Consider the following 13,034-nt stretch of genomic DNA (forward strand, 5'->3'; position numbering starts at 1 on the left):
GCCAGCCGTCATTGTGTGTGTGTGTGTTGGTGGGGGTGGGGGCTCGCTGTACCGACACGGCTCAGGGCGGACAGACACAGAGGGGATGAACATGGTGCCCGTAGCAGGCGGGGTGGCCGGGGCTCTAGTCCTTTGCGCTGTCCTCGTTACCCTTGTCGTCCTGGGCGTCGTATACTATAGGTGAGTGGACAGTGCAGAATGTGGATCACTTTTTTATTGTATCATGTCATATCGTATCGTGTCGTGTCGCATCATGTCGTATCGTATCATACCATATCGTATTACTCTCTTGTCATGACAGATTTCTCTGTGTAAAATCCGGGCTGCTCTCCCCAGTGAGAGTGCCGCCCATTTTTTCTTCTATTTTTTTTTCCTGCCTGCAATTTTTATTTGTTTTCCTATTGAAGCGTATTTTTCTATAGAATTTTGCCAGGGACAACACCTTTGTTCGTTTACGTGCGTAAAGTGTATGCGCACAGAGGTCCTTGGTTTATCGTCTCATCCGAATGACTAGCGTCCAGATAAGCACTCAAGTTTTAGTGGATGGGAGAAAGTACTGGCGACTTCGGGATTGGAACCAGTGCGCTCAGATTCTCTCACTTCCTATGCGGATGCATTTCCAACAGACCAACACTCCAGAAATTCACGTGCGGTGAATGCCGAGTCCCGCCTTGCACAACACAGGCTGCCTCCGTCACACAGGAGTCAGCTGGACTCTTCTTGCTGTCGCAGAAAGATCTAACATTTTGAGCTCTTCTGAAAGAAAACATACTAAAAATAATTTAGTGGCTTGTTTACGTTGATATTGTGAACTTATGTGCAGTCTGTTTCTCTGTGCTTGTCTTCTGCCATCGCCTTTTTTTTCCAGTTAGTAAGCAGTTTTTACACGAAGTTCCAAGGAAACAATATTGCGCATCAAACTGTTTTAACCTTTTAAGCAGTGTTGCAAGCATACAAATGCGAACTCCCCCCCCCCTCCCCTAATATTAAAAAGCATACACACGCGGAAAAAAATCAATCGAAAGTTAAAGTGTGTATCCATTGCAGCAGGTCACGTCAGAGTGGTCCAGCGATTTCCCAGACATAACTTCTGTTCCGTCATCTGCACCACTTCACACAAATCATAATGATTTTCACAAGAGGCAAATCATTTCTCTAATCTGCAGATGGAAAATGAATTGTTTTAGGACAAAATATGTCAGTAATGTTTCTTACATCTGTGGTGCTCACATAACAGCTGATCATATACCAACTTGCGATATGTTAAAGTCTCAAATCCCTGAACTGAAATCATCTTCAGTGTTGACGATCTTCAGCAGTCCATTGCTAATGTATGACTTTTTCAACTCCTTGTTAAATAGCTCAGTTGCTTCGCTGTTATAGTTGTTAGTTTTTCATTAGAAATATGTTATATTGTTATGGGTTTTTTTGGGGGGGCTTATTTTATAAACAAAACTTAAATCAATAATTTTCACACACACACACACACACACACACACACACACACACACACACTTTCACTTACTCGTATGCGTACACAGTAATCCCCCCTCCCCCTCACCCCCACCCCCTCCCCCTCCTCCCACTCGATTTTTTTTCCTTCCCTCGTCTAATATCACTTACAGTGAAAAGACGTTAAACTAAAGAACGAACGAACACAAATCATCTCCCGTGCTGCGCATCCCGAGTGTCCGACATCCAGCCACACCGTGTCCGACATCCAGCCACACCGTGTCCGACATCCAGCCACACCGTGTCCGACATCCAGCCACACCGTGTCCGACATCCAGCCACACCCTGCCCCCTTTGTCACACGTCACTGCCTGTGATCCCAATGACGCGCGAACACCTGCACACACATGATGACCACGTGTTCCCGACCTGCACACACATGATGACCACGTGTTCCCGTATTGTTTCAGAAAGCGTCAGAGGAGCAGCAAGGCAAACGAGTATTCAGACCCTCACGATGCCGTTGACGACATCGATGTCTACTACAGTACCCCTGACCTCAGCATACCTCACATACACAGCAGGTACAGTACCCCTGACCTCAGCATACCTTACATACACAGCAGGTACAGTACCCCTGACCTCAGCATACCTTACATACACAGCAGGTACAGTACCCCTGACCTCAGCATACCTCACATACAGCAATTACAGTACCCCTGACCTCAGCATACCTCACATACACAGCAGGTACAGTACCCCTGACCTCAGCATACCTCACATACACAGCAGGTACAGTACCCCTGACCTCAGCATACCTCACATACAACAGGTACAGTACCCTGACCTCAGCATACCTCACATACACAGCAGGTACAGTACCCCTGACCTCAGCATACCTCACATACACAGCAGGTACAGTACCCCTGACCTCAGCATACCTTACATACACAGCAGGTACAGTACCCCTGACCTCAGCATACCTTACATACACAGCAGGTACAGTACCCCTGACCTCAGCATACCTTACATACACAGCAGGTACAGTACCCCTGACCTCAGCATACCTCACATACACAGCAGGTACAGTACCCCTGACCTCAGCATACCTTACATACACAGCAGGTACAGTACCCCTGACCTCAGCATACCTTACATACACAGCAGGTACAGTACCCCTGACCTCAGCATACCTCACACACACAGCAGGTACAGTACCCTGACCTCAGCATACCTTACATACACAGCAGGTACAGTACCCCTGACCTCAGCATACCTCACATACACAGCAGGTACAGTACCCCTGACCTCAGCATACCTCACATACACAGCAGGTACAGTACCCCTGACCTCAGCATACCTCACATACAGCAATTACAGTACCCCTGACCTCATCATACCTCACATACACAGCAGGTACAGTACCCCTGACCTCAGCATACCTCACATACAGCAGTTACAGTACCCCTGACCTCAGCATACCTCACATACACAGCAGGTACAGTACCCCTGACCTCAGCATACCTCACATACACAGCAGGTACAGTACCCCTGACCTCAGTATACCTTACATACAGCAGGTACAGTACCCTGACCTCAGCATACCTTACATACACAGCAGGTACAGTACCCCTGACCTCAGCATACCTCACATACAGCAGGTACAGTACCCCTGATCTCAGCATACCTCACATACAGCAGGTACAGTACCCCTGACATCAGCATACCTTACATACAGCAGGTACAGTACCCCTGACCTCAGCATACCTTACATACACAGCAGGTACAGTACCCCTGACCTCAGCATACCTTACATACACAGCAGGTACAGTACCCCTGACCTCAGCATACCTCACATACACAACAGGTACAGTACCCCTGACCTCAGCATACCTCACATACACAGCAGGTACAGTACCCCTGACCTCAGCATACCTCACATACACAGCAGGTACAGTACCCCTGACCTCAGCATACCTCAAATACACAACAGGTACAGTAGCCCTGACCTCAGCATACCTCAAATACACAACAGGTACAGTAGCCCTGACCTCAGCATACCTCACATACAGCAATTACAGTACCCCTGACCTCAGCATACCTCACATACACATCAGGTACAGTACCCCTGACCTCAGCATACCTTACATACACAGCAGGTACAGTACCCCTGACCTCAGCATACCTCACATACAACAGGTACAGTACCCTGACCTCAGCATACCTCACATACAACAGGTACAGTACCCTGACCTCAGCATACCTCACATACACAGCAGGTACAGTACCCCTGACCTCAGCATACCTCACATACACAGCAGGTACAGTACCCCTGACCTCAGCATACCTTACATACACAGCAGGTACAGTACCCCTGACCTCAGCATACCTCACATACAGCAATTACAGTACCCCTGACCTCAGCATACCTCACATACAACAGGTACAGTACCCTGACCTCTGCATACCTCACATACACAGCAGGTACAGTACCCCTGACCTCAGCATACCACACATACAACGGGTACAGTACCCCTGACCTCAGCATACAACACATACAGCAGGTACACTACCCCTGACCTCAGTATACCTCACATACACAGCAGGTACAGTACCCCTGACCTCAGCATACCTTACATACACAGCAGGTACAGTACCCCTGACCTCAGCATACCTTACATACACAGCAGGTACAGTACCCCTGACCTCAGCATACCTCACATACAGCAGGTACAGTACCCCTGACCTCAGCATACCTCACATACAGCAGGTACAGTACCCCTGACCTCAGCATACCTCACATACAGCAGGTACAGTACCCCTGACCTCAGCATACCTCACATACAGCAGGTACAGTACCCTGACCTCAGCATACCTTACATACACAGCAGGTACAGTACCCCTGACCTCAGCATACCTTACATACACAGCAGGTACAGTACCCCTGACCTCAGCATACCTTACATACACAGCAGGTACAGTACCCCTGACCTCAGCATACCTTACATACACAGCAGGTACAGTACCCCTGACCTCAGCATACCTTACATACACATTAGGTACAGTACCCCTGACCTCAGCATACCTTACATACACAGCAGGTACAGTACCCCTGACCTCAGCATACCTTACATACACAGCAGGTACAGTACCCTGACCTCAGCATACCTTACATACACAGCAGGTACAGTACCCCTGACCTCAGCATACCTCACATACACAGCAGGTACAGTACCCCTGACCTCAGCATACCTTACATACACAGCAGGTACAGTACCCCTGACCTCAGCATACCTCACATACACAGCAGGTACAGTACCCCTGACCTCAGCATACCTCACATACAGCAATTACAGTACCCCTGACCTCAGCATACCTCACATACACAGCAGGTACAGTACCCCTGACCTCAGCATACCTCACATACACAGCAGGTACAGTACCCCTGACCTCAGCATACCTCACATACACAGCAGGTACAGTACCCCTGATCTCAGCATACCTTACATACACAACAGGTACAGTACCCCTGATCTCAGCATACCTCACATACAGCAGGTACAGTACCCCTGATCTCAGCATACCTCACATACAGCAGGTACAGTACCCCTGATCTCAGCATACCTCACATACAACAGATACAGTACCCCTGGCCTCAGCATACCTTACATACACAGCAGGTACAGTACCCCTGATCTCAGCATACCTCACATACAACAGGTAAAGTGCCCCTGACCTCAGCATACCTCACACACAGGTACAGTACCCTTGATCGCAGCATGCCTCACATACACAGCAGATACACTTTCCCCCCCTTCATCCAGTACATTACGTACTCGGATCCTCTGCTAGTGGTAACCATATAACCAAGCGCTATGCGCGGCATGTGAGGTATAAATCCGACAAGCAAGTCCATCTGAAAAGGGATGGGCTCCGGCAGAACTGACTTGCCCAAGACACGCCACACATGAAAACCATTTGCACAAGGCTCATGTTTTGACACAACAGACAGACCTGGAGGAATCTGGTGAACAGTTCTTCGTGACGTCCAGATTTGAACCAGTTTTTGGCCATGTGATCGGCTGGGCTATATGGATTTGAACTGATAAGTGGACGGGCGCAATAGCCGAATGGTTAAAGCGTTGGACTTTCAATCTGAGGGTCCCGGGTTCGAATCTCGGTGACGGCGCCTGGTGGGTAAAGGGTGGAAATTTTTCCGATCTCCCAGGTCAACATGTGTGCAGACCTGCTAGTGCCTGAATCCCCTTCGTGTGTACACGCAAGCAAAAGATCAAATACGCACGTTAAAGATCCTGTAATCCATGTCAGCGTTCGGTGGGTTATGGAAACAAGTAAATACCCAGCATGTACACCCCTGAAAGCGCAGTATGGCTGCCTACATGGCGGGGTAAAAACGGTCATACACGTAAAAGCCCACTCGTGTATATACGAGTGAACGTGGGAGTTGCAGCCCACGAACGCAGAAGAAGAAGAACTGAAAAGTGGTATGTGCATGCACCTTTTCTTTGGGTTTTGGTTATTGTTGTTTGTGGCTGTTCGTGGTTTTATTTCATTTTGTGAGACGAAATGAAATCACATATGGATGCTAACAACTAAAGTAGAAACAATTCAGTTCAGTTCAGTTCAGTCACTGCATTTGGACAAATCCATGTACGCGACACCACAGCTGCCACGCAGATACCTGACCAGCAGCGTTACCCAACGCTTAGTCAGGCCTTAACCCTTTCACTGCCAGTGTCGCATTTCAGCACCAACCAGTTTAGAGCACCCATGCACTGAAATGCGACCAGATCATGGGTCTGTTGTCTACGAACCTAATGCTCTTAATTTTCAGTGGAAGGATAGGCCCAATTTTCTACACACCACAGCTATTCTTAGAGTAGACACCGTCTTTTCTGTGGTTGTAGCACAAGGAAATTTTGCACTCTAAATTGACTGGCGATGAAAAGGTTAAGGGAAAATAAAATAAAATGAAGTGAAATAAGATGCACGAAGAAATAAGACATTAAATTGATGAATAAAAAAAATCAAAATATACGTAAAATCAGAAGATAATAAAATGAAATAAAGTAAAATAAATGACTAAACAATAAACAAATCAATAAAGAAGCAAAGAAAAGAAAACAAGAGAAGCAACAATGAAGGAACGCACGAATTGCAAAGTAAAAAAGTTCAGTTCAACGAGTATAAAACCAATCAAATCACGAATAACGACTGTTTTTCTCATTTCTTGAAAGCGATTGGATGAAGAGACGTCACTGTTTTATTCATAGAAGAAAAGATAAATGTTTCGCCGACAGATAAACACAGGTTAACAGCCTGTAAAACAGTGTAAAGAAGTAGTATTTCCGAAGATCGTGTTTTTCGATTAAATTGAATCGTTTCAAGAAAACCCGATCAAGAAATGTAAAACATGCGTCTGTGAAATAATGACCCTCCTTGTGAAATACAGGAGGGCTGTGTGCCTTTCTTCTACATGTCTCTGTGAAATAATGACCCTCCTTGTGAAATACAGGAGGGCTGTGTGCCTTTCTTCCACATGTCTCTGTGAAATAATGACCCTCCTTGTACAATACAGGAGGACTGTTGGCCTTTCTCCTACATGTCTCTGTGAAATAATGACCCTCCTTGTACAATACAGGAGGATTGTTGGCCTTTCTCTTTCACGTCTCTGTGAAATAATGACCCTCCTTGTGAAATACAGGAGGGCTGTGTGCCTTTCTTCTACATGTTTCTGTGAAATAATGACCCTCCTTGTACAATACAGGAGGGCTGTGTGCCTTTCTCCTACACGTCTCTGTGAAATAATGACCCTCCTTGTACAATACAGGAGGGCTGTGTGCCTTTCTCATACACGTCTCTGTGAAATCGTGTTTTTCGATTAAATTGAATCGTTTCAAGAAAACCCGATCAAGTACAATACAGGAGGGCTGTGTGCCTTTCTCCTACACGTCTCTGTGAAATAATGACCCTCCTTGTACAATACAGGAGGATTGTTGGCCTTTCTCTTTCACGTCTCTGTGAAATAATGACCCTCCTTGTGAAATACAGGAGGGCTGTGTGCCTTTCTTCTACATGTTTCTGTGAAATAATGACCCTCCTTGTACAATACAGGAGGGCTGTGTGCCTTTCTCCTACACGTCTCTGTGAAATAATGACCCTCCTTGTACAATACAGGAGGGCTGTGTGCCTTTCTCCTACACGTCTCTGTGAAATAATGACCCTCCTTGTACAATACAGGAGGGCTGTGTGCCTTTCTTCTACATGTCTCTGTGAAATAATGACCCTCCTTGTACAATACAGGAGGGCTGCGTGCCTTTCTTCTACATGTCTCTGTGAAATAATGACCCTCCTTGTACAATACAGGAGGGCTGTGTGCCTTTCTTCTACACGTCTCTGTGAAATAATGACCCTCCTTGTACAATACAGGAGGGCTGTGGGCCTTTCTCCTACACGTCTCTGTGAAATAATGACCCTCCTTGTGAAATACAGGAGGGCTGTGTGTGTGTGTGTGTGTGTGTGTGTGTGTGTGTTCGCGAGTGTGTGCGTTGCAGAGAAAGAGGCACAGACAGGCAGACAGTGCACATCCAGCGTGTGCTTAACTGGTGTCATGTGATGCCTTTCCTTTCTCTCCCTCTCTCTCTCTCTGCTCCCCTGCTCTCGCTCCATGTCCTTGCCCTGCCCCAGGTTGGTGTGTGTGTGTGTGTGTGTGTGTGTTCGCGAGTGTGTGCGTTGCAGAGAAAGAGGCACAGACAGGCAGACAGTGCACATCCAGCGTGTGCTTAACTGGTGTCATGTGATGCCTTTCCTTTCTCTCCCTCTCTCTCTCTCTGCTCCCCTGCTCTCGCTCCATGTCCTTGCCGTGCCCCAGGTTGGTGTGTGTGTGTGTGTGTGTGTGTGTGTGTGTGTGTGTGTGTGTGTGTGTGTGTGTAACTGCACACGCTTTTATATGTGTACATACGTTCACGTACACCTATATGCGCGTGCGTGCTTAATTATATACATGCCTCGTAAGATTGTTCCTTGAAATTCGTATGAGCGCGCGTGTTTATGTGTGTGTCTGTGTATTTGCGTATCCTTGAATTATATATATATATATATATATATATATGTGTGTGTGTGTGTGTGTGTGTGTGTGTGTGTGTGTGTGTGTGCAGTGGGGCAGGGGGTGGCGGGGCCGGTGCAGCAGGCGGCCCGACAGAGGGGGGAGGGGAGGAGGACGAAGCAGAGGTCTACGTCACGGCTGCTGCTGTCAGAGAACGCAAGCGACAGAGCACCAAGAAAGTGGTCAGTGTCCCTGGGGGATAGGGGGAGGGGGGTCAGGGCTGACTACGTGGCCCTTGGGGCTGGTCAGTGTGTGTGTGTGTGGGGGGGGGGGTGCGGGGGGTGCGGGGGGGGGGGGGGCAGAGGGGGGTGCAGGGCTGATCATGTGGCCCTAAGGAGTGATCAGTGCAGGCAGACTGTCCTGCTGCACATAGATCCTTGGGGTCCGTGGCTATGCTACACACACACACACGCGCGCGCGCGCGCGCGCGCGCGCGCGCGCACGCAGAGAGAGAGAGACAGAGAGACAATAGAAGCAAAACATAAAAGAAATACTGCCCAACCACATATTATTGTTTGAAATTGCTGAATGCCTGTTACATTTACACTCATGACGGTAACAGTTCCATCTACCTCACTGCCTATCAGTGCATGTGACTGACGAATGATATGTTCTTATTCAACTCTGTGTGTGTGTGTGTGTGTGTGTGTGTGTGTGTGTGTGTGTGTGTGTGGTGTGGTGTGGTATGGTATGGTATGGGGTGTCAGGTCCGGGTCCTATCCATCCCCGACATCTCGGACGACGTGGCAGAGTACTACGCCTCGCCCTGGGACATCCGGGACCGCCGGCGTCTGGAGGAGGGGGAGAAGGGGGGCCTGGGGGACAGCCCCCCTCCCCTCCCGCCCCCTCTCCCCTCCCCCACCGTCTGCAGCGAGGAGGACGACAACGACAACGACTACGCCCTGCTGGAGCGGGAGGGACGCCGGGCCGACAGCGAGGATCAGGAGCAGAACTACGACCGTCTGTCCGAACTGAGGCCCCCGTCCGACAAGGGCGACAACCCCGGGAGGAGCCCGGCAGCCGAGGTGGGCAGTGAGGGCAAGGGGCAGTCTCCTCCACCACACGGCCTGGGCAAAGCCGTCAGGGGAGACCACCGACCTGAACCTGACGGAGGCAACCACAACCCTGCCTTTCTGCACGATCACCCTGCCGCCTGAGGAGAAAATGAAATAGAATAAAGAAAGAAAGAAAGAAAAGGAAGGAAAGAAGGAAGAAAAGAGACAATTTCAACCCGATATAAAATAAAATACGAGTGAACGTGGGAGTTGCAGCTCACGAACACAGAAAAAGAAGCAGGTGAAAAGAAAAGTAAATCACACACACAGAGACACACAAAAAGAAAAAAAAAAGATGAAATAAAGGAAAAGAAAAACTTGAATTCTGAGTGCAAGAGTCGTTTGATGAAAGCTGATCGAGTGCACAGCCATAAAAGGGAGATAATTCAATGTCATATTTTGGGTTTGGTCTGCGAAATACACATTCCTTGTATTGCATTGTTAAGTTGATTTCCACTTCAGGTATCTTTGCGGTCAGTTTGGGTAGCTATCCCCGAGCAGAGCGCTTTGCCATAGTTCGGCGCTGTCTATTTTCTTCTATCTGACTTCTACAAATAAAGCGATCTTTTCTGCAGAGGTTTCCCAGGAACAACTCTCACGTAGCCGTGGGTTCTTTTCCGCGCGCGCAAAGTATACGCCGCACACAGGACCTTGCTTTATCGTCTCATTCAAGAATCTATCAGCTGACAGACAATGTTGTTTTCCCTTTATACAACACTGCTCTGCCAGACAATGTCGTTCTCCCTGTAGGCAACACGGGAAAATCTCCTCCGCTCTGACAGACAATGTCGCTCTCCCTTTAGGCAACACTGCCAGACAATGTCGCTCTCCCTTTAGACAACACTGCTCTGCCAGACAATGTCGCATTAGACAACACTGCTTTGCCAGACAATGTCGCTCTCCCTTTAGAGAACACTGGAAAGTCTCCGCTGACGCAGAGCGTGCAATGTTTATCCTTCTGCTCATTCACTTAAAAAAAGAAGAAAAAAAAAGAAAGCTACATCACTGCCGTGTGATTGGTATCATAAGGTAAAAGAATACTTCAAACGAATGTCCCCCCCCCCCTCCGCACCTCTCCACCATCCGCAACCATCCCTCCTCCCCCCCACCCACACACACACACAGGGCACTCGTCAAAACCTTTAGATTTCGGTAGGTTACTGTATCACTGTACACGAGTACAGAGGGGGGTTATGATTTGAGGAGGGGGTGGGAGGATGAAGTGCATTAAGGTACAGAGGGGGTTATGATTTGAGGAGGGGGTGGGAGGATGAAGTGCATTAAGGTACAGAGGGGGTTATGATTTAAGGAGGAGGGGGTGGGAGGATGAAGTGCATTAAGGTACAGAGAGGGGTTAGGATTTGAGGAGGGGGTGGGAGGATGAAGTGCATTAAGGTACAGAGGGGGTTATGATTTGAGGAGGGGGTGGGAGGATGAAGTGCATTAAGGTACAGAGGGGTTATGATTTGAGGAGGGGGGGTGAAGGTACAGAGGGGTTATGATTTAAGGAGGAGGGGGTGGGAGCATGAAGTGCATTAAGGTACAGAGGGGTTATGATTTAGGAGGAGGGGGTGGGAGATGAAGTGCATTAAGGTACAGAGGGGTTATGATTTGAGGAGGGGTGGGAGGATGAAGTGCATTAAGGTACAGAGTGGGTTATGATTTGAGGAGGGGGTGGGGGATGAAGTGCATTAAGGTACAGAGGGGGTTATGATTTGAGGAGGGGGTGGGAGGATGAAGTGCATTAAGGTACAGAGTGGGTTATGATTTGAGAAGGGGGTGGGAGCATGAAGTGCATTAAGGTACAGAAGGGTTTAAAATTTGAGGGGGGTGGAGATGAAGTGCATTAAGGTACAGAGGGGGTTATGATTTGAGGAGGGGGTGGGAGGATGAAGTGCATTAACTCTCTCCATACGAACGGCGAAAGAGACGACGTTAACAGCGTTTCACCCCAATTACCACCATCAAAATATTGCAAGCGGAAGGCTCTTATATTGAAGAGGTGAATGTTGACAAAGAATACCACAATTCTGACGACGGAAGCTGAAGATTGGGTCATTGAGACACCCACTGGACATCCGAGGGGTCTGTGTAGGGGAGAAGAGAGGACTGGCCGTACTGAGTGAGTTAAGGTACAGAGGGGGTTATGATTTGAGAAGGGAGTGGGAGGACATGTGGGTGGAGCAATTGGAAAAAGAGAGAAAAAAAGGAAGGTCTTGACGGTGTGGTGGGGAGTGGGGTGAGGTGTGGGTAGGAGGCATTATATTACCAATAAAAGAAATTAGAAACAAGAGACTTATTAAACTTTTAAGAGAGTCACACACTCACACACACACACACACACACACACACACACACACACACACACACACACACACACACACAGAGAGAGAGAGAGAGAGAGAGAGAGAGAGAGAGAAGAAAGACAATAACTGCTCAAAGTCTAGACAACAGCACCAGATGGTATATCAGTCTTCACATCACGATACATTTTCTCCTTCATCCCTCCGCCCCCCACCCCTCCCTCTTCCACTGTGGATCCTCTGATGTGAGTGTGTTTGTGGGTGCGTGTGCGCGCGCGCGCTGGGGCGGGGGGGGGGGGGGGGGGGGGGCGGGTCAGACAGACAGGGAGAGCGTGGATGGGTATGGAATGAGTGATGACAAGCAGACAACTTCTCAACTCGTTCAAACATCTTGCACAATATCATATTCCCTGAATAAATTGCATTAACCATAACCCCCTGTAATAACAAAAACCTGCACTGTTCATCGTTTACCCCTGTTTATGCTTTCATCATTTATCGTCTTTTTGTTTCACTTGGTTGTTTAATTTGTTCTGCTTTTGTAAAAAAATAATTAATGCGTATTTTATAACGTTTGTCGCGTTTTATCGGCAAATATGTCCATAATTTCTCTTCGGAGATAAATAAGTTTTTCTTGTAGCTTGTGTTCTGTATATTCTTCCTCAAGAGATATTTTTACACACACAGCTATAGAGGTTCACTGGTTCTAAAAAATATACCAATGGTAGACGAGAAACAAAGAGAGGGAATGAAAGAATGAGAGAAAAGTTTGAGAAGAAAGAACTCACCGTAGTTCCAGATCGCAACAAATAAACGATCTATTCATATCATGCAGTTATCAAATAAGGTGAGAGGTTTAGAACTTTAAAATTATTCCAACACTTCAAACGTAAGCTCCTGTTTCTTGAATGAACTTTTGTTACTTCCTTGTATGTCGGTCTTATTTTTGTTGTTCTTGTTGTTGTCTTTTGTTAACCTCCCTTTGAGGTTCACTTTTCTTTGCGAGTCGGTGTTCTCAAATTGTTTTGAACAAAATCTCAGATAGCATTATTGCTCTTTTCCCGACTCTGATACGCAGACACTTTTGCTTCTATATTC

At 47.7% G+C, this 13,034-nt stretch overlaps 1 protein-coding gene across 1 annotated transcript in view; it reads left to right on the forward strand.

Moving 5' to 3' along the window:
* Positions 1-9,871, forward strand: part of LOC143283422 (uncharacterized) — a 33,826-nt gene extending 23,955 nt beyond the window's left edge. The window contains exons 8-11 of the mRNA XM_076589660.1: positions 66-180; positions 1,923-2,036; positions 8,631-8,760; positions 9,286-9,871. Coding sequence (XP_076445775.1) covers positions 66-180; positions 1,923-2,036; positions 8,631-8,760; positions 9,286-9,735 — 809 coding nt within the window. The 3' untranslated portion in view covers positions 9,736-9,871. The remainder of the gene's footprint in view (positions 1-65; positions 181-1,922; positions 2,037-8,630; positions 8,761-9,285) is intronic.
* The last annotated feature ends 3,163 nt before the right edge of the window (positions 9,872-13,034 follow it).

The sequence above is a fragment of the Babylonia areolata genome, chromosome 6 (assembly GCF_041734735.1).
Source record: "Babylonia areolata isolate BAREFJ2019XMU chromosome 6, ASM4173473v1, whole genome shotgun sequence".
NCBI classification, from domain to species: domain Eukaryota; kingdom Metazoa; phylum Mollusca; class Gastropoda; order Neogastropoda; family Buccinidae; genus Babylonia; species Babylonia areolata.